The sequence below is a fragment of the Magnolia sinica genome, chromosome 7 (assembly GCF_029962835.1).
Source record: "Magnolia sinica isolate HGM2019 chromosome 7, MsV1, whole genome shotgun sequence".
NCBI classification, from domain to species: domain Eukaryota; kingdom Viridiplantae; phylum Streptophyta; class Magnoliopsida; order Magnoliales; family Magnoliaceae; genus Magnolia; species Magnolia sinica.
In genome coordinates this window covers 76,043,190-76,066,721 of record NC_080579.1, presented here as the reverse complement: position 1 = coordinate 76,066,721, position 23,532 = coordinate 76,043,190, and the positions used below count along the sequence as shown (strand labels likewise).

At 39.8% G+C, this 23,532-nt stretch overlaps 1 protein-coding gene and 1 non-coding gene across 2 annotated transcripts in view; both read left to right on the top strand.

The window, feature by feature from the left end:
• Positions 1-348: 348 nt before the first annotated feature.
• Positions 349-455, top strand: LOC131252438 (small nucleolar RNA R71). Its single transcript, XR_009174459.1, has one exon. It is a non-coding gene; the product is annotated as a small nucleolar RNA R71 (small nucleolar RNA).
• Positions 456-9,249: 8,794 nt separating this feature from the next.
• LOC131251463 (probable fructokinase-6, chloroplastic) overlaps positions 9,250-23,532 on the top strand; it is a 39,653-nt gene continuing 25,370 nt past the window's right edge. Inside the window, exon 1 of the mRNA XM_058252176.1 lies at positions 9,250-9,655. Within this exon, the coding sequence (XP_058108159.1) occupies positions 9,484-9,655 (172 nt within the window). The 5' untranslated portion in view covers positions 9,250-9,483. The remainder of the gene's footprint in view (positions 9,656-23,532) is intronic.

Here is a 23,532-nt window from a genome sequence, read left to right as displayed (position 1 = left end):
CCACCACAAATGCTACAAAAATTATCTAAGGAAGTGTTTGCTTTAACCATTTCAACCTTCCTCATTTCCAAGGCTTTGACCTTTCTAGCCAATGCAGCGAATTTTGCATTAAGGTCATCTTCCTCTCTTAGGACATACATCCCCGCTTTCTCTCTAGGAATGGGTCCAGTTTGGTCTGATTTAACAGAGACATCCCATGTCTGCGTATTCTCTGCTAACATATCTAGAAAATTTCAAGCCTCAGTATGATCTTTGTCAAGAAAGGTTCCACCACACATCATCTCTATGAACGGATGGGTATCCATGGTGAGCCCCTTTCGGAAAGCATCAATCACATGCTATGGTTCATAACCATGATGTTGACAAGTAATTAGAATATCTTTGAAGCGCTCTCAAGCTTGAAAAAATAGTTCATTCCCCTTTTGGGAGAATGACATGATTTCTTATTTTAGTGCATTTGTTTTGTGCTCGAAAAAGAACTTTTTCAAAAACTCTATACTTAAGGCTTGCCATATAGTGATGGTATTAAGTCTTAGAGAGTTGAATCATGCTTTATCTCGATCCTTTAGAGAAAATGAGAATAACTAAAGCTTAAGTACATCCCTATTGCCATTATTTACTTGTAACGTTGCAATTACTTCCTCAAAGTCCTTGAGGTGCTATCACGCCCCAGACTCGGTAACTGGACTCACAAGTAGCCCGATGGCTGGTTCTGGCCACAACAGCCTCCGTAGTACCCCATTCTTGGCTCCTGAGGTAGGTTCCAATCCTAAAATCCTACAAGGAGGATTTCCATAACAGTATAATCATTTCAATACAAGTATACCCAAGATCACAGCAAGTATTCCTGAGAATAATAGAGGGCACACATCACAAAATCCACTAAGAATTTGAACTTTTACAATCATCCATAAGGTCCAAAAGGACATACGTGAGATAAAAAGGAAAAGAGAGAAAGGTCGGCAACACTAGGGTCCTCAAATGCTCAGCTCTACTCCACGCTCTGCTGCTACGACGCCTGTTTAGAATCTCCTGCACGCATCAATCGTGCATAAGCTTATAGAAGCTTAGAGGGTGGTGTAGGTGTGTGATAATGGTATACAGAAGAGTAGTAGGAGATACAAGGAGAGAAACATGATCAAAGAAAACATCACTAGCCTTACCCAGGCTTACCATGAACATGATGCAAAGAGTACTGGATGTCGTACCAAGGCAATGCATGAAGGGGCTTGTACATCCAATGCTAATGCGATGCAAGTAATGTCAGTGCTCATATCCAAACCATATGTCAAGTACGTTTCTAATCATAAGAAAATCACCGGGGTCCATTACACTGTTAAATGACTGCCGCTCTGCAGACCCCGCACAGTCAAACGAGCGTAAGAGACCTCACTACCTGCCTGTGGACAGCCAATCACCAACAAGGCCTGAAGGTAACGGACCCATTTACGAGCTGGTCAGACTCAGCCTAGCAATGCCTCCTCTCGCCAGGCAGGTAAGGCTACACCCCTATCCAACCGACTACACGACAGTGGGAGTCGCGGCCTAACGGTATAAGGCCCTCGTGCGCTCATGTATTCCACCCGGTCACGGCGTTGGAGCAGATCCTTGGTACCATGGAAGTTTTGAGAATCTCACCCATGGGCATCCTATGCACCCGGTATGCTCAAGTAATATTTCTGGTGTCCACACATGTGGCCATCTACAAATGTCCCTGTGGAGGCAAGGCACTGATGAAGTAAGGGCGGTATCCTCATGAAATGCGATGCCAATGCATGAGTCGCACACACAGATCATGCACAAGTTTCAAGCACTCAATGTGCACAAGGGGAGAAACTCCATCCCTGAATGACCACTATACAATGTAATCAATTCATACAGATGATGCATATGGGTCGCAATGATGTAAGTGTGCTACCTGAGGAATATGAAATCGTCTGTCCCAAAGAGGGTCAAGATCTAGGCACATCGACAAGTATTCTAAGAAGAAGAGAAGTCCTCTAGTGGGAGCCCAGTACTTTGGGATGGCCCACAAACTAAGAGAGTCAAAATCCTAAGGAGGAACGGTCCTAGCCAGGCCCAAGGTGGGCCTTTAACCACCTATAAGGGCCTCTATGGGCCTACCTTAGGGCCACCAAGGAGGACATCCAACCTTAACTGGGTCCCAAAAGGGTAACCTGCTACATATGTAAAGAAAGGTCCAAGGCACAATCAACCCATGGCCTAGTGGGCCATACACTAAGCCCAAAAACAAAGGCAACCTGGTGGGCCCTTAAGCAAGGTTAGGGCCCAACCATAAGGGTCATAGGTTCATTCATTGTGGTGGGCCTAATGGGCAGCCCATTATCCCAACATATGGGAAATCCTTAAATTTTTAATACATGTAAGTTGGGCCTCACATCTCGGCCCAAGTATGGATTTATTATAGTGGGCAAACAAGGGCCCAACTACTTGAGTATTTGGCCCATAAGGCCCATCACAATGACATGGTAAATATAGGACCCAAGGGTTCAATGGACCTATCAAAAGTTCCAGCCTAACCAAGGTTATAAGGCCCATACTTAACTAAGAGACTAGCCCAAGAAGAATCCTATTTGGGATGGGCATTTTAATCATACACTAATTAAGCCTAAAAAAATATATAATTAAGATGGTAAGATACTGACATAAATCCTCCTCAAATCTAGTGGGTCATATTGCCCCAAAGAACATCTATAGGCAACAATTATTGGGCTCAATGCCAAATTCCAGCCCACCCAAATTTCTGGGTTGGTTGGAGTTCAACATTAGAAGTATTTCTTAGTATAATTAATTCTTGATGGCTGACACACATCACTTTGGGCCCCACCAAATGAGAGAGGATATGCAATACATACATGAAATGGGCCAGACCGTTAGAATGCAAGCCCAATAGTAGCCTAAGGCAGGGATGTCCCATGTGTAGGCAACCCTATGGGCCTGGGGTATCTAGCCCAAAAATCTACCTAATGGGTTCTAATTGAATAAAAAGGGGGCAAGTCTAATCGATCCCCTAAGGACCCTACATGGATGGGTGGTGGGACATTCAACACATCAAGGTGGGCCCACGAAGCAGGTTGGATGCCCCAGCTTGGGCGTCCCTGCCTAGCAGACCACTTCCAGCCATACCACGGGCAACTCAAATATATTTTGGGTCTAAAATTTTATAGAGTGATACTTCCATAGGTGACCTACACCCCCAAAAAATTTTAAGATTTTTGGACACTTAGAAATATTTTAATTTATTTAAATAAAATAAACTGTCCAGAAAATCGGATTGACCTAGACGTCCCAACGTGGTGGGCCAGTCCGGCCCTCACCACGGTGTACACAGAGGTCCATTGGCCCTGAAATTTGGTAAGTGGGTCTTAGAATGGGTGGAACATATCTTCAAAAAATTTCAAAATTTTTAGACATATATAAATATTTTAATTTATTTAAAGAAATCAATCTGTCCTAAAAATCGGACTGATCTGGACACCGTATTGTAATGGGCTAGTCCAGCCACCACCATGGTGTGTACAGGTGTCCATTGGCCCCAAAATTTTGTAGGTGGGTCGTAACATAAGTGAACCACCTCTCTACAAAATTTTATAATTTTTGGATACTCATAAATATTTTAATTAAATTAGGAATTTCAATATGTCCAGTAAGAGATGTTGTTGTCCATGCATTGTTTACCCAATAAGGTGGGCCCAACCTTCATCCAAGAGGGGGGAAATGGAGGTTTAGTATTTTCTTCATAAAATAAAGTAAGGTGGGGTCCATAAAATTGGACCATCCCTTAGAGAAACTAAGCTAAAGTGTATGTTTTCCCTCCATACATGTGGGCTGGACAGCCCAACAAGGTGGACCGCCCACCCCTATGGGCCCCCTTTTTGAGTACCATATCATGGGCCATTTGAGGTATGACCCATCACACCTCACGGTGGGGTCCACACCTTCTCATTACACCCCATACTTATAAAGAAAATAATGGCAATCATGATCCAAAAATCCATGCCAAAGATTGAACATGACAATCCATGCAACAGTCCAGGTTTTTGGACAGCAATACATGGCTGGACACATCGGCCTATATCTCAATAATCTTAGTCATAAAAAGGGTGTGTGGCCTCCCTCAGTGGGCCCCACATAAGTCCAGATCACATCCTAGGACTAGGACACTTGCAGTAATGATTAAGGTGTCCAATGATCATGGAGTTGGGTGGTAAGGGCATCCCACCTTGCTGGATTTTTATTTTTATTTATTTTGGGACATCCAAGGCCCACTAAATGGGCCACACACACATTATCATCCATACATCAAAGAAAGAGAAGAAGAAAAGAGAGTAATTCGGCCATGGGGGTAGGGCCCCGCCACTAATGGGCCCTCCCAAGAGTGAATCATACCCATACAACTACATTAATTGAACATGCAACATAAAATCACTACATGCATGATCTATAATTGCTATGGATGGTTGGGATGTCATCCCAACATGATCCTTAGGGTCTAAATGACCTTAAGATGGAGTAGATCATTAAATACATCATGATGGGGTCCATGGAGAATGGCCCCATCATGGATCATGACATGCATGTAAGATGGGCCAAAGGGCCACATCCATAGGATCAAATGGGATCTCCACCATGGATTGGTGGGTCCCATATGATCCATCTAGGAAGAAAAATAAGATCAAAGGGTAGAAAAGAAGATCAGCAATTATAATCACCCACCTTAATGGATCCCACTCCAAGCTTACATCAATCTTCTCTTCATGCTCCAAGGAACATGTTTCAATGGGTGAGATGGATTGTTGAAGGTTAGATGGGAGGGGATTTGAGGGAGAAGGGGCTGGAGAAGAGAGGAAGATGGAAGAGAAGTTGCTGGGGAAGAAGAGAAGAGAGAGAGAAATGAGAGGGAAAGAGAGAGAGAGACTTTTAAGAGTTGTAATGATGAGCTCTCTCTCTCCTAGGCAATGATGGTGGCCTATGGTGATATTAACAAGGCTTAGGGTCATAGCCTTTCTAGGAATCTCAGCCTAGGGTGAAATGATGGCATGGGAAAATGTGCAACCCATGGTGGGGTCCACCAATCATGCAATTAATGGCCCATATCGATCAATGATCATAACTTGAGATGTACATATCGGATTAACGCACGGCAGCGTTGGAATCGCGGCGACGAGACGAACGCAATGACATAGGTCACAAGTCAACCCGAGTCGGGTTTACATGACCGAACTCAAGGGTATCCGTAAACACTATCCGAAGGTTGCGGGTCACTGAAATTTGACCGGTAGGACCGCGGGACCAAAATGAACAAAATGCACACACACACAGACACACACACAAGAGAACTCGAGTCAGGTCTCACAGGTGCAAGTAAGGGCTTTCATAATCTAAGTCATGAAATTTAAGAATTAATTGAATCACACCTGGTTTAAAATCAATGTTCCCTGTGTGAACAAAGAACACTATGCAAGATGGTAAAGTTGATCTCTCAGGGTGTAAATGTTCACGTAAAGTCCGTGGTTAGTTTAACACATTCCTATGAACTTCATTTTCACCATCAAGAGGAGGATTAGGTTGATTTTCTCTGTTTTGATTTATAGTTGGATCTGGCAGATTTGGATTTGGATTATCAACTGGGTCTGCTATGGAATCTAGGTGATGTTGAGTGTCTCTTCTAAGTGAATGATTAAGGCCTGAAACTAGTCCACCTTCGGAATTGAGTCGATTATTTTGATCCCTACTCCAACGGGACATAAACCATCCACACCACACAACAAATACCACTAATTCAAATCACAAGTATGATACTTAAAATAAAAATAAAAACTTAACCAACAACCCAGGTGGTAGGGCCGACCCTGAGGGTTCAATCTACAAAGAAAAATAAATCAACAACCCAGGCGGCAGGGCCGACTATGAGGGTTCAGTCCACAAAGCAAAAATAAATCAACAACTCGGGCAGCAGGGCCGAACATGAGGTTCAATCCACAAAGTAAAAATAAATCAATAACCCAAGCGGTAGGGCCGATCATGAGGGTTCAGTCCATGAAAAAGTAATAAATAATAAATAAATAAATAAATCAACAAAAGTAAAACTAATGCAGAAATTAAACTATGCTAATATGGAAAATAGATTCAGCGGATGATCTTTGTGATCAAACAGCAACTGTAGGACAATCATAACACTTGGGTGATAAATCCCAAGCAGAGCAACCTTATGTCGTAGTTAGTGCTTGAAAGACCCAATTGAATTTACTTTTAAAGAAAAAAATCTACAGAAAATTTGAAGGGTTTAGAAGAGAACTTACCCTAGAAGAAAACTTACCTTAGCTATCTTGCACAAATCTGATCTATCTCAGTCTCTCCCCAGCAATGACACTAAAAACTTGATTGCTTGCCTCCAAGTGCAGAGGTTCGTAAGTAATATCTTGTGAATACAGGGTCGATCCCACAAGGAGATGAATTACGAGAAGGAAAAAATCAAATGCAAAACAAACTAAGTAATAAAAACTAAACTGATGATTTGATTTTGAGATTTTTGAATAGATGTAATTCAACTGAATAAAATAACACCCAAGCTTCAAAGTTCCACGCAAGTTAATGTTCCAAAATCATGATGACTTGGATAACACAACTAGGATCCGAGCACTATAGTCGGCCTAATTGGAAAATAAAACAATTTAAATATTTTAATAAATGATATAAAAAAATTAGAAAATCATGGATTTGCATTTGATATATATTCTCAAGCGCCAGTGATTTTAAGAATTCAACATCAATGATATAATGAAAATCAAAGAAATATAATATGTTGAGAACCTCTCCTATTTAGGAAATCTGATTGCTCTAGGGTAAGCCTATCCATCATTGTAGATCTCATATGATGGAAACATATGGATCTCACAAGAGGATAAAAAACAAAACATAAATAATAGATAACATGCATACACCATTCTTCTCATCATTAAAACAATCAATCATTATAACTTAAAGAATTATTAAACCCATGTGCTTCCCTTCTAGTTTGGGCTAGAGGGAACTTAGAAAAATATAACTAGAATAGAAAAAGAAAGCAACAAGAAAGAAATAAATGCAAATCGAAAAAATCTAAAAGGAAAAAAAACAACTTATAAAATTAAAAACCCTCTTAAAAACCCTAAATATTGTTCTTGAATGCTTTCAATGATGATTAGGAATGCGCTAGGAAGCCTTATTTATAAGTAGGGAACTTCAATTTTTGTATAAAGTTGAAAAACCCTAGAAACCGCCTCAAATATACATATTTCTCAAAATAGATTTTCTGCTGCATAGTTTTCCAAAATAGACTTCAGAGGTTCAGAATACACTTTTTCAGGATGATTTCAGGATTCTTCACTTCAAATCTTCGATTCTTTTCATTCTTTACTTGGTTTTTTTAGATGTTTGGCATGTGAATTCTTTAATCTTGGTCTCCTAAGATTCATCCCTTGCCTTGGTGATTCTTGAGCATTAAATTCATGCTTTTTAGCGCCATTTTTCAATCCAAGCTCTTAAATTCACCTTACAACACATACATGAGTAAAATAGAACATCAAGCTGATTCATGTTCATAAAACTAAGATGTAAATGGGAAAAATTATGCAATATTTGAGTCTCAACATTTGGCACACCTGACCAATCCCAGGATTAAACCTTCCCATCCCTTCCAATCCCTCGAACCAAACACATCCCAGGCAAATTTGAACGGATTAGGGTGGATTGAATGAGATTTAAAGGTAATGATAGTATTGTCAGTGGATTGTCTTAAGATCCATGGGATTGTTATATCCTGGGATAAGATCACCCAGTCTGTTTGGCATGCCTGGCCAATCCTGGGATTTAACTTCCAATCCCTTCCAATCCGCCCGGCCAAACGGGCTTAGATTATATAGATGCTGGAAATAGAGTTGTTGCGGGGAGGTGTAACTCCTCATGCAATTGATTGCTGACCATGCAGAAACTGCTGCATGTGGCTATCCCAACAGTTAGAAACGGCTAGCCCGCGTCTCACAACGGTCAGAAACAGCTGCATGCAGTAGCCATTACACCACATGCACAACATTCAGAAACTGCCAATAACGGCTAGTTTCTCACAACAGCTAGAAAACGATAATTTGGATTAATTTTCTAGACCAAAACTGTCAGCCACCATAACCTATATATACTGGACCTGGATGAGTTTCCAATCCATCACAAAAATCACACTCTAACAAATACATATGAATTCTCTCATATAGGCAGATATCCAACAAAACAGTAAGGTTCATCTGAACCATTACTTGAAGAACAAAATAATGTTGTGGTCTAATATGGTTAATCTGAACCAATAGCTGAAGATCTGAACAGTGCAGTGTTCTAACATGAATTTTCTTCTTCTCTTTTTGAGATTTTTTCCTTTTTTCATTTCTGCCAGACAATTTGTGTAACAAGAGTTCCATTAGTGGGTCTTCGTGTTTGCTAAACGCAAATTCACATCAGGCTCGTCGTATCCTAGAAGTCATTTGTCTGTAACCTTTTAGCATACTCAATCTATTCGAGTATGGACAAATTAAGTTTTAAGGACAACATTCCATATGTGCTTCAGCCTGTCCTGATTCCATATTATTTTCAGCTTTTTATAATTTATAGAAAATCATTATTTCTATATTAGTTTCAACAAATGTTTGGTTGAAAACCCATCTACGACGTGACCAACAATTTGGACAGTTTTATTTATGTTAGGTCAAAAAAACGTTTCATTGCGTGTGCATGAACTATCGTCGTTTCTCAGAGTATCAAAGTTTTTCTCCTCCGGAATGCCTGGCGCTGGACTCTACGTTGGTTTAGTTTATCAGCGTACAGAGATTGGTGGTGACTCTTCAAATCATCCATACATTGTATAGTTGTATGACAATCCAGACTGTCAGAATATCTAATTATCAATGGATGGATTAAAAAAGCACAAAAATCTGATAAAAATGAAATTATCCATGTGATATTTTCCTTCGAATTTAGACCACTCACTGATTTACTTTTAACCATCCATTTATTAACCACTAATTGAAAGATTTAAATTGCTTGACCAGTACCATTTTATAGATATGGTCCATTCTAAGATATTACTTAAAATTTGTATCATCTGGATTTCTTTAATTGTCGCCACGTGTGAGGAAGATGAGTCATCACGATTTTGAAAATGTACTGAACTAACATCGGAGGCTTATCGCTAAGAACAGTCATCAAACTGACAACCACCTCGTCTCGCACTCTCCGCTACTCTTTGGATTCTTTCTCGAAGGCGATACCGATTCGACTCGACTGGGAACCCCTGACCCATTCGACTTGTCAGATTCAAGGCTTTTCAATTCTCCAGTACGGTCTCTTTTTATAGATGCTGTCTTTCAACGCCATGCGCATCTCTCTTTCGTTCTTTCTTTTCTTGACCCGTTCGAGAACTCAGTAGCTGTGTCTATGGCTCTCTTCTGCTCTGCTTCTATCTGCTTCAATGGCGTCGGATCAAATCGTCACCATCCGATGGAGTGGTGCACTGGATCGACGGCTTTTAGGAGGGGAGTAGTCAAAGCGACACCTTCTTTTTCTTCTTCTTCTTCGCAGTTGCCGGTGCATCTGAGGAGATGCGAAGGTACCGAGTTTCATGATTTTTGATTTTCTTTTGGTTTGTGAGCTTGTGGGGCCGACAGTGTGAACAGGTGGGGCCCATGGTGGGTGATCCAGATCGTAGATCTGGTTGTATGGAATACGGGCCGTCTAGAAATGGATGGTTAACGAGAAATTGCAGCAAGGGTCCATGTTCATCGGAAGAAAAAGGAAAAGATCGGATGTCTGGGGTCTTGTAATCTGGGTGGTTTTGGGGGCATGGTTTATCTGTGGTGCGGCCCCAGAGATCAAGGTCTGTGTTAGGGAAGCGTGAGCCCCATTTGTTCAAACTGATGGCCCGATGGCCCTATAATTCCTTGAGGAACTGATCAGTTTAGTGAGTTAACTAAATCTGAACTAGGAAAGACTTGGAAGAGTGGAATTTGTAGAATTGAGGCTCTCTGGATTTTGGGTTGGTGAAAGTTAAAACTCTTGTCAAATAGCCTACACTGCAGTGGTAGTTTGCCGCCATTTTAAAAATGGCGATGGCCTGTCATATGCAATGCATGTACTGAAATCCAGATCTAGGTCGTCCAGATTGTGTGCTGCTCTGTGGATGAGGTGTGGGCCAAAAGTTAGTGTTAGGATGATCTTAGTCATTTAATTTCACTCAAATTTTGGGGCCCTTACCATTTTGAATTTTTCCTTCCATTTGATGCCACCAATTGGATGGTCCCCATTGATCTATCCATGCGCTTGTCTGATCATGCTCCGACAATGGGTCCCATGGTTTGTACAGTAAGGGTTGATGCGCGTTTATGACATGTGTATGGTTGATGCTTCACTACCATTTAGAAAAAATAAAAAAATGGGTATCACCCAAGTCTCTTCCTCAAGAAATATGCAAATTGTGTTCTTCAGAAATGATGACTGTAGAATTTATAAGACGACAAATTGGATGGCGAGAAAAGGTCTGTTGATAGTTATTATTATTATTATTTATTTATTTTAAATCTTCAAAGGATGTGAATTGTGGGGTGGGTGTGTGGCTGCACACAGAGGGTGAACTGAAGCAGCAACGGAATTGGGAGCCGGAGCGCGGAAGTGTCAGTTTGAATATTTTAGCAAGTATAGATTGAGAGTGCAAGTTGAAAGTGCAATTTGGAGCAGGAGCTGCACCTAGTTAGAAGCGTTATGCAGCTAAGATTGGGTGTCAAGTATTTGTTTTGGGGAGTTTTTGGATTTTAAAGACAGTGTGAACAGTGAACACTGTTGGTATTGGCCAAGACAGCCCCATGTGCATGACTGCTGATAGGACTGTATACCAACATGGAGTTCTCTCCTATTAGTCAGTTAAGGGCCTGTTTGGATGCCTGTAACTTTTCTAAAATGTAAGTAAGTTACAGGTGACTTTGTTACAGTTGACGTTTGGGGGAGGAAAGTCACAGGTGACTTTCTCTCAACCTGTAACTAAGTTACAGGAGAAAGAGCCGGAAATCTTATAGGCGTTGGAGTCGTTTTTCAAGTTACCTGTAACTAAGTTACAGGTAACGGTTGAAATTTTTGAAATGAAAATCGTTGGGAAGAATCGCACCTGCATTGAAGAAGCGTACCTACCTTCTCAGACGGAGTGAAGGCCTCCGTTTCCCTCTCTCAGTCTCAATCTCCCTCTCCCAGTCTCCTTCTCCCTCTCCAATCTAGCTTCAACAGGGTTAGAAAACCCCTTTCTTTCTTTACTTTTTTTTTTTTTCATCGGGGTTGACGGAGGCAGTTTGGCTAGAGGCGTGGGTAACGTCCGATGGTCTGTGGGGTCCACCATCCTGTATTTGTTTTATCCATGCCGTCCATTCATTATTTTGGATTGTTTTAGGGCTTGATTCCAAAAATGAGGCATATCTAAATCTCAGATGGACCACACCACACAAAATAGTAATGATTGAAAGTCCACCGTTAAAACTCCTTGGGCCACTGTAATGTTTGTTTCACATCCAACCTGTTGATTAGGTCAGAAAGACCTGGATGAAGGGAACAAAACAAATATCAGTTTGATCCAAAACATCAGTGGCCTACCAAAAGTATTTAATGGTGGGCATTCAATCAACATTGTTTCTAGTGATTTGGTCCACCTGGGATTTTGATGTACCTTATTTTTGGGTTGATTTCTTAAAATGATCTAGAATAATGGATAGATGGTGTGGATAAAACAAATACATCATAGTGGGGCCCACATTCCATTATTCATTTTGTATAAGTGGGGCTTGTTGGTTAGTGCAACTTGTCCCCGTGTAGGTCCCAAATCTGTTTTAACATATGGTTTTTTAAACACTCCCAATTTCTATTTGCATTGAGATTCCTCACATCCTCGGGTGTTCTGAAATTGAGTGCCCACTGCATTGTTAACATATCCATTTTTCAAACAATCCCAAGTTCTATTGTCAAATGGTGAGAAATGGAGGGTACATCGAAGTGTTAAGATATCTGGTTTTAAACAGTCCCTTGATATTGGTCCATTTTAATAATGTCCCACTTTGAGATTTTAACTGCTAATGCAGAATTTGGTGGAAGCAGCTTCCTATGCTTGTGATTTCTCTTTAACTTGTCCTTGCCAACAAGAGTCACTCCTGTGGGAAATTTCTGCTTGGATATCTTACCTCAAGTTTTTTTTTTCCCCCCCCTATATTACAAGCATTTTGAAAACGTGAGCTCACTTTTATGGCCCACCTGTTGATTTGTTTAGCCTAAGAATCAACCAAACTATTCATTTACATGGGCTTGATAAGATGGAATAATTTTATCCAATCTTTTTTACGTGTAAATCTGATTTTTCAACGATTCCCTATTTCAAGCTCTACTTAGTGTGAATATGCAACTTATTACCTATAATAAAGTTACAAGTTATCCAAACACAAAAAGTATGTTACCTGTAAGTAAGTTACAACTTATATCCAAACAGGATTACCTGTAACTTACTTACACCTGTAAGTAAGTTACATGTAACTTTCTTACAACTTAAAAAAGTTACAGGCATCCAAACAGGCCCTAAGGTTGTGTGTTTTTTAAATTCAAATTGGTAACTGCCAACCATTTTCACTTGCAATGGATGGTGGACATAGATTGGTACATTTGGAAAGGAGGCATTTTCTACCAAGACACCTGAACTCTTACGACTGAATTTATGATTGTCTATTAAGACAAAGACATGCAAAAATCCAAGCATAAAAAAAAATCTCCTATCATATGTGTTAATCCCCGCTGCAAGAGATAACCAGCAGCCCAATGGCAAATCAGCAATTACTGTGCATTTTCATCAAAATACAAATATCTTTTACCTTTGGGTCCATCATACATTGAACTACATGTCTACTGTTTGTTACTAGAAGGGATTTGATAAATAAGGGTTTATTGGTGCATTACAAGTGTTGGTTGTGTGACTTAGTTTTGTCTTTCCTTGTTTTTATGCATCAAGTTAGGTGCTGTTTGATATTTTATTTTCACTGGAAATGCATGGTAAATGGGTCATTATTACTCCCTATGCACGTCTGATTTTTGAGAGTATTTCTGTCTCGAAAATTGGTCCAAAAAGGACTGACTTGAATTTGTGGGCCCCACCATGATGTATGCGAGATATCCACTCTGTTCATCTGTTTTACCAGAACATTGTAGGGTATGAACCCAAAAATGAAGCAAATCTAAAACTCACGTGGCCTATACCATAAGAAACAGTGGTCGTAAAGCTTCAACCGTTTAAATGTTTTTTCTTCCTAGGGCCTAGAAGACTATTTAATTGTCATCTAACTTGTTCATAAGGTCACACAGACATTGATAAGGGCAAAACACAAATATCAGTTTGATCCAAAACTTTTGGGCCCTCAAAAAGTTTTTAACGGTAGGCCTTCAATTTCCACTGTTTCCTGTGATGTGGTCGACTTGAGCTTTAGATCTGCCTCATTTATGGGCTCATGCCCTAAAATGAGCTAGCAGAATGGATGGACAACATGGATAAGCCATAAACAACACAATGGGCCCCACATGAAATTCACATTCCACCTCGCTTTTAGCGTTCAAAAAGCAAAACGTCAACTCTCCCTTGAGAATTGTGTTGGAATTTGGGTGGGAAATTATTAATACCTATTTCCACATATTTACCATAGTGAATTAGAAAACAAACAGCCCCTTAGGGTATCTTTAGACACCAGATTCATTGGCTTACTTGAGGAGCTTGTGGGGTTTGATATGATCATGCATTTTGTTGTAGGGAGTACTTGGGCATTCTGTTGTATGGATGTTATGCTTAGGGCCTGTCTTAGGGGGTGAGTCCCTACTTATTGGATCTTTCTTTCTTTTTAATCAAAAAATATTTCGAGAAAGGGCAGTGTGTTGGCCACATTTCCAGGCTTGATCAAGTTGTCAGAATGATGGGATGGAGACAAGAGAGAGGACTGCGTGCCAGCCACACATCTAGGCTGGGTCAAGGTTCGGAGGAGAAAACGTGCAGGCTTGGGATCCTCAATGGAGCTTCGGTTGAAGATTTAGAGGCAGCTAGTGTGAGTGGACTGCCTTGGTCCCCTCCTTCAGAGAGAGATGATAGGCTTGGAGACGAGGCTAATCCTTGTGGTACTGTGTGTACGTTTGGGTTGACATCTGTCAACTAAAAGAGTATGCTGGTACTTCTAGTGTTGGCATGCGTTGAAAGCGCTCCGGTGACACATTCTCCTGAACGTGCAGTGCTAACGGGCATTGCCACACAATCGACGCCTCTCACGTGTGAGGAGATGTCTTGTAACTTGAGGTTGTCATTCAACTCTCGGTCTATCCACTTTGTTGATGGAATGGATGGAGGTGTGAGGGAGTTTATATATTCATGCTTGGGACGGATAGAGGTCATTGAAGCTATGGATAAGGAGACCCTAGTGGAGCAGATGTTGGCAATGGTGTTGCTTGAAGATAGGCCTCTCGGCGAAACCAGATAATGTGGGCAAGTTCAAAAAGTGCAGATCAGATGGAGAATGATTTTTTTTTTTTTACCGGAAGTGCTAGCGATTTCTACCCTCTAAGAAGCAAGAGGACTTGAAGTGGGCCCTATCATTAAGGAGAGTTGTTCGGATGGCACTAAAGATCACTTCGACGAAGATGGAGGAGGGCATGTTCCCTTGTACAGAGGCACCAAGTTGATAAGGGAAGCAATGTATCAGGTTCAAGGTGTCCCGTATCGGTATCGGTTGGTGTAACGGTGCCCTCTGCAACCGATACGGATACGGGGGCGTAACGGCCCGTAACGGCGCAATTTTTTTTTTTTTGCCAAAAAAATATAAAAAAATATAGATTAAATCCGGAATATTCTAAGCATTCCAAAGATGCATTCATTTATAAATTGGAACATGTTTATGGTGGTGTAACGGTCCACTCTTTGGTGAGAAGTTGTATCGGACCGTCTGATGAATTTATGAACCAGATAACCTGAATTTGACTACAAAATTCATATATTTAATTTTCTAACTATCTACTATCAATGATAGATATATTAGAATGAATGTAATATGAAAATATCTTACATTAGGTGTTTGCAATTATTTTTGAGGAATTTCTCAAACATACCCGTGCATGTTACTGTGATTCCTGTCTATGACCTGTCATCCTCAAGTCAAGAATATTAAAATAAAATAAAATTAGTAGTGTCTGATATATACTTCCCTGCAACTTGATTAAGGATTACTTGATTGGTTGTCAGGTGAGCTATTTTAAATACAAGTTCGGCAGTGTCAAGTGTGTGTATGGCTTCTTGCAATAATACTGTTGTGAGCTGTCTGCTGCAAATACTTACCTTAATACAAATATATACTCACAAGTCACCACCAAAATGAAAATCTGTTTTTTTTTGTGGTTGCTTGACCTCCACATTATCATCATCGTCACCATCAGGCTGAGGCTGTCCAATAGGTGTAGGTGCTGCATATCCATAATATCCAGTGCCAGAAGGAAATACTAGATCAACGAAACCAAAGGATGATTGATGCTGACTAAGCAACGACTTTGAGCCCGAGTAAGGATATCCACCAGTGCCCGTCGAATAGCCATACTGGTGCCCATACTCGGGTTGTTGAGAATCTTGAGATTGAGAGTGTGTCTGCTGTGATGAATAACTTAGATTTGGATCTGGATATCTATAATCATATGGATATTGATCGGGAGGGCTACTCCAACATAAATGTGATGGAACAGGCTCAGTATAACCATCATAATCATAATCCAATTGACCATAAGAATATCTATCATAATAACCAAGACCATGAGCCTGCAGATGTTCCGGACCTCCCGGACCCAGTGCACCACTAGATGTACCCTCCTCCTGTTAGCTGTATCGTGACTCAGTACACTCATAAGTCCAACCTCGTGTACTACCTCGTCGATGTTCATCAGCATCGCGATCTGTAGATGACTGTATAGGGCGCTGAGCAACATCGGAAGTGCCAGCACTAGGGGCAGGAGGGTCATCGTCACCATCATCCGACACGGTCATGCTACCACTGCTCGTATTCTTTTGTTGATCTTGAGCCGTACTCGTACTTGGCATAAACGCTGCCCCTCTTATTGGGTCCAACACATCTGCACGACTCTCTTGTTGCGCTCTACATATTTCTGGGTCATCAATTTCCAATTCTTCACTATCCTCTTCAATTTACCTTTCTCTTATTTCCAACCAAGGTAAAAGCGGGTCACCCTCATCATAAATATTGTCCAAGTTTATTGGACAGTAGTCTCCGTCATCGACAGCTGTAATGCTCTTATGATGTCGTCGCATTCTTAGTTTTATATTTTAGTGCATGAAGACAAGTCTATCTAATGTTCTAGTCTGCAATCTATTCCTATTCTTTAAATGAATAAGCGCAAAACAACTCCAATTCCTTTCGCAGCTAGATGAAGATATTGTCTAGCTTAAAACTTTTACTACAATTTTTTGGAAAGCCTTCGTACTCTCTTCGAAACTAATCCACCATTCGGCCGGTTGCAACCTAGATACTGCATGCTGTGCAAGAACATCTCCAAAGTTACTAAGGCGATTTCCAAATATATCTAATTCATTTAACGCCTTTATTTGCAGATCTATGTCAGGCTCTAATCTCTTTATCACATTTTTTAGCCCGACACGAACTTCATCATCCTCAACAAATGATTGGGCATATTTATACCTAGGATTTAGATAGTAACTTGCTGCATGAAGATCATAATAGAGTTGTTTTGTCCATCTCTTGTCAATCATCCTCCAATAAGACTCTCAGCTTTTACAATCACGTTGAATTGTCAACTTTGCCTTATGCATGGCATTGTATAGGAAGCCCATGGTAGGTGCTTCGTCGGTTTCAACAAGACGGAGTACCCTCATTAGTGGCTTCATCACTTTAGGATTGACTTGACGCTCTTCCAATATTTGTTGTCCCGTATGCTGTTCACAACTTGTCCCTGATGTCTTCTTCCCATGTTTTATGTTGAGCCATTCTCGGGAAGCGAACATCTCACTCAACTCTCCCCTATGCTGGAATAAACTCTCTAATGCTATTAAGTTTGTTGCGAATCTAGTCGCCGTAGGCCTTAACAACTCTCGTCCTTTCGTGAACTTTCTCATTATTGCGACTACTTGATTATGGTTGTAAATAAACGTTGTCACTTCTCTTGTCCTTTCGACTATTTCCTTAACATTCTTCTTCTTCCCAATATCTTCCAATATGAGATCAATACAATGGGCAACACATGGTGACAAAAAAAGATGTTTTCTCTTATCCATCAACATATGTCCTGCAAGCTTATATGATGCTTCATTATCTGTCACAATCTGCACTACATTCTCCTCTCCAATATCTTCTACAACTTTATCCATTAGTTTAGTAATATAATTAGAATCTTTTGTTACTTCTAAGGCATCAATTGACTTGTGGTATATTCCTAAGTGGCAGTACACCATGAAGTTGATCATGCTGCGTTTGGTTAGGCCCGTCCAGCTATCACACATGATTATGCATCCTCTTGCTTGCCATACAGGTTTGAAGGTAGCCACGTATGCTTTCACATCCGCATACTCTGCATCTGTCCATTTCCCCTTAATCTCCTTAGCCGTAGGAGCTTTTATTCCATCACCTGCTTCTGCTGCTTCATCAATTACCACCTGCCAATATGGAGAATTGGCTGCGTTAAGAGGTATGTTGGCATGTATAAATAACTTTGCTTCTGCTTTACCTAATTTCTCAACGGAAGTTCTACTCCACATTTGTTTTATCTTCTTTTGTTTAATTGATTCTTTCTTAAACAGGATTGGATTAATAGAGGGTCTCATAGGTTCATTTACTTCTTCATCTAAACGTATAGGGGCATCACGTGAATATGTTTGTCGTCGGCTCTCAAATACACGTCGTAACCCACCAAACCTACCCCCCCTGCAGAAGCAGTTGCACTCCCACTCCCACTGCCCCCCCTGTATCACGCATTGACCCATGTGTGCTAAACATGCGGCGACGTTCTTCCTCTTCACGAGCTAGACGCAAGCTCTCTCTCCTATCTATAAATACTTCCCGATCTGATTCTTCATTAGAATCAATAATATCTTCATCACGAATGCCCATATATTCAGGACCAAACACTTCCTGTCGAGCTGCATCCAAAACATCATCTTTCTTCTTTTGTACAGCAGCACGTTTACCTTCGACTCATCCAGACTAGCTTGCATTAAATGCATTATCTCGATCGGTACTCTAGTACATGACGCATCTTGACCCTTTCGATGTGCCAAATGTTGTTTGAGACGGGTAATTTCACCAGTCACTATTCTATCACAATAATTGCACCTCATTTGGTGCCTAGTACCACCAACCCTCTCACAATGTTGCCATCCAATATCCTCACTTGTTGTTGGCCAGACTCAGACATTTCTTTAGGTTTAGGTAGATACTAGATAATTAGATATATATTAGAGTATGAGTGTATGATCTATGTCAATAAAGATGATTTTATGTTCTAACTAAACCCTAAGAAGCTCCAAAACCTGTTCAATATAAGCAAATAAAAACATAAAGTCATTAATTCGAAAATAGAAAAAAATATAAAATGGCACCCCAAATCTGTAAAATGCACATTAACATGTTCTATTATGATTAACACATCATATGACATGATTAAAATAACAAAACAATCATTAAAAATTGATTTTTCTAATTTTTTAAAAAAGGGCCAAAATTAATGCATAAATATAAAAAAATATTAAAAAAATATAAAATGGCACCCCAAATCTGTAAAATGCACATTAACATGTTCTACTATGATTAACATATCATATGACATGATTAAAACAGCAAAACAATCACTAAAAATTGATTTTTCGAATTTTTTAAAAAAAAGGGCCAAAATTAATCCGTAAATAGAAAAAATAAATAAAAAATATAAAATGGCACCCCAAATCTGTAAAATGCACATTAACATTTCTACTATGATTAACATATCATATGGCATGATTAAAACAACAAAACAATCATTAAAAATAGATTTTTTGAATTTAAAAAAAAAGGGCCAAAATTAATGCATAAATAGAAAAAAAAAAAAATGGCATCCCAAATCTATAAAATGCACATTAACATGTTCTACTATGATTAACACATCATATAGCATGATTAAAACAGCAAAACAATCATTAAAAATTGATTTTTCGAATTTTTTTTAAAAAAAGGGCCAAAATTAATGCGTAAATAGAAAAAAATATAAAAAAATATAAAATGGCACCCCAAATCTGTAAAATGTACATTAACATGTTCTACTATGATTAACACATCATATGGCATGATTAAAACAACAAAACAATCATTAAAAATTGATTTTTCGAATTTTAAAAAAAATGGCCAAAATTAATGCGTAAATAGAAAAAATATATAAAAAAATAAAATGGCACCCCAGATCTATAAAATGCACATTAACATGTTTTACTATGATTAACACATCATATGACATGATTAAAACAGCAAAATATATTAAAAAAAGTATAAAAATCTATTTTTGACAAATTTTTGAAAAATGGCCCATTGAGCTTTGATTCAAGAAAATCCGTAATATAATGTGTTTTTATCTCAAATACCAAGCCAAGATTGGTTGAAATTAGTGGTAGAAGGATTGAGTGAGAGTTTGGAAGCAAATGGTTTTTTTTAAAAAATAAAAAAACAGAGCTAAAAAAGGCAAAAAAAAAAGTTACCGTTATATGACCGTTACGGGCTAGCCGTTACAGGTCAGTAACGGCCATTACGCCGTTACGGGTGAAAAAATGGGATATCGCTAATACGGCCCGGAAACGCATAACGGGTCCCACCGTTACCGATACATATCAGCTGTTACGGCTGATACGTATTCGATTTGGGATACCTTGATCAGGTTCGTAAGATGGTCGACATCACATTCGATGATTGTAAAGAGGATTATGTAGCTCTATTCCAATTTGTGGAAGAAAGAGGAACTTAGAAGGCTCGAACAGGGATTTTGGGGAAGACTCAACTGATGTCGAAAGGGATCAACTACGACGCAGACGCTTCTTCTAAAAGTGCGAAGAAGGGATTTATGAAGATCCTCTGCTGCAACGTGAGAAGTTTGGGGTATGAAAGGACTCAGATCAAAGATCTACGTCATTGATCTAAAGCACGGATTATTATGCTTGAAGAAACTAAGCGTCAATTGATGGATAGGGTGATGAAACCCATTTGGGGAAGAATGGATTCAGACTAGGTGGCATTGAATGCGGTGGGTGTTGTTGGTTTATACAATGTTGGTGGGGAGGAATAGGGTTCTGAGTCTTCTGACCATAGACAAGCTTCAGAGAGATCTCTTCTTATCCCAAATGTGCTGCATGTGTAGTAAGGATGCCGAGCTTGTTGACCATCTGTTCATCCATTGCCTGTTCCCGTCTAAGGTCTGGGAACTCTTTATAACGGATTTTGGGGAGTTTTGGATCATGCTAGGTCCAGTTAGGGATCTCCCGTGGGCTTGACACGAGGGTTGCGGGGGGAGGCGAGACCGGGTTAGTTGGCTTTTGATGCTTTCGGCTATTTGGTGGGCGATTTGGGGCAAAAGAAATAGCTAGTGTTTTCAGGATTCTGCCCGGTCTGTTGGGTCTATTGTGGAAACTGTAAAAGTGTAGATTTCAGATTGAAAATCCATTTCTTGTAAAGGATAGAGGCTTTTTGTTTTCCTCTTTGCTTTTTGGTCCTCTTTGTATTCTTTCCTTGCTTCTTGCAGGTTCCTTCAATAAAATTTCATCAATCTTTAAAAAAAAAAAAATGTATAATGTCTAGGAGATAATATAGTCCTCAATATGTATTAAGAAAGAATATTCGTGCGATATCTTGCCATACCTCGCGCTCCTATCCATATACTATCGTTTGTTTATTGATCATCTGGGGTTATAAAGATAGCTGAGTACCATATCATAGAATAGCATATCATGGAGTCATTTAAATCATGCCTGAGTAGCTGTCTTAAGGCCATATAGAGCTTTACAGAGGCACCATAATAACCTAGTACAAAAGAGATGGATGCCAAGTGTTTACTACATGTAAAATTTATTACGCAGGTTACTGTAATGGAAGGCATTCCTGGCATCCTACTAAAAGAAAAGTCAAGAACAAAGCACAAAAATAAATTAGAGCATGAACTCTTATTATCCATATGACTTTACCCCAGAGGAAAATATTTTGTAACAGACTGTCATGTTTGTTAGACATATATGATTGCCCATGTCACATGTGCCACACATGGCTAGGTCGTACGGCTGGATGGCCGTAATGGAGTGGTTTGTCCCCTCACTTGTTTATATTATGTTTGTATCATTGCTTGTAATATATTCTCTTTTATCCCTTGGCCCATGCTGGGTGACTATGTCTATATAAGGGTATTCTTATACATTGTTCTCTTCCTAGGGTTGATATATATTGTTGCTTTCTTTGAGGGTTTTGCATAAGGGCAAACCTCACTAATCTGGAGTTCTGTTATCTGTGGTGATTTCTCTTGGTTTTCTCCAAAACCTATCATGGTATTAGAGCAGACAATCTAAGAAGATCAGATCCGGTGTTCTTCGCACTTTAATCCTTATCTATTGGTAAGTCCCTTTTGGATTTCATAGTTCCCCTTTGGTGTTCTCGGGTGCCGTATGTTTGTATAGATTTGGTATGAGGAACAAAAAAAAAAAAACTTTTGTTCAGTTGTACAGATCTGGTTGTACCTACGCTAAATTGTTTTTGGTGGATCATTGGAGCTGTTGTGTGTTGTGCGATCTGTTGGTTAGTGATTCCGTAATGTGATCTTGCATCTCGGTGTGTTTTTTTTTTTTTTTTTTTTTTTTTTGTTTATTGTGATTCTGGAGAAAGAAACTTTTTGCAATGATTTTCCTTAGTGTACTCCTATTCATGGATTTGAATAGTGGTTTCGGAGGATGATTTGCCAGGGACCCAAAACCAGTACACCACGCCCTTTAAATGGTCCATGTTGGTCTGTATTGGTCAGTTTCAGTCATCTATATGAGAAGTAAAATGACTGAAAATTCCCACCAACATCTAACAACAGCAATCCTCTTCATGGATTTGAAGAGCGGTTTTGGAGTATGATTTTCCAGGGACCCAAAACCAATACACCTCACCCTTTAGCAGTCCAAATTGGTCTGTATTGGTCAGTTTCAGTCCTCTTCGGTCTGTTTATTTTTTTCATTTCAGATCAAAACTGATATAACTCAGATGAACCTTGAGTTCTATCGGATTGTTTTTTAAGGCATGCTCTTATGTTTCTATCAAATATTTTTTAAAGGGTATTTCTATCAATTATCCAAACAGTGTTTCCATCCAAAGATATCTCTGTGAACAGCTTATGGCAGGAATGGGCATGCATTAAACACTGCACACTCATTGCACATGTGGGTACTGGTGGTATATTCTGTAATTATTAAAAAATAAGGCTTCTTCATTTCAAAGTATTGAAGTATATTTCTTTGTTTTAGGTGAAAATGGAGATTTTTCTTAGAGTAAACGCGCTAAAGAAAGGAATATGAGAGTTAAGTGTTGCAATGGGTAAAGGAGAAATGGTATGATGAGAGGGGAAAGTGAGGAGATAAGGAAGAAGGAAGGAAGGTGGGGTAAACAGATGGGATTGATTTCAAGAAGTGGGAGTGGAGAGTGATGGTAGATGTGAGGTGGGCAACAACCATGGCATGAGTTAAGGTGTTGATGTTAATTTATCAACCCAATGGTATTGCCGTAGAGAATAAAAACCAGAGTGGAAGCTGATTGGAATTTTTATGGCTACAATAGTTGCTTGTATTGGACCACGAATACATGTAGTTGGATTGATTTCAAGGAGTGGCAGAGTGATAGTATATGTAGTTGGTGGTCCAAAATCCAACTGTGATGGGAAGTAAAGTCAATCTTCACCTGTTACATCCAATGGCACAGATGGTGACCCAGAGGACGACGAATAGATGTAGTTGGTCCAAAATCCAACTTCGATGGGAAGTAAAGTCAGTCTTCACCCATTACATCCAGTGGCACAGATGGTGTCCTTGATCGATGGTTGAAATTAAAGTGGATTCCCTCTCTCTCTCTCTCTCACCATATGAGTTCGTATAAGTTAAGGCTCTAAAAGGACAAGGGGAATGCCCAAAAGGTGATGGGTAGAGTAGTAAGAAAAGATGACGAGGACATCACGTCACATACACCTTTGCATATGTATCAAAGGAGGAGGTGGGCCGCACTGATTTCCCTGTGGCTAGGCGAGGACCCGTGATCGTGCTGAAGACCCCATGTGCATGTGTGAGCATCTGGAAGACCCTAAATTGGGAAGATGCACATGGGTTGCTTTATGGAGTGATCCAGACCGTTGGATCAGAGAGACGTGATGATCGGGCCGTTGGATCAC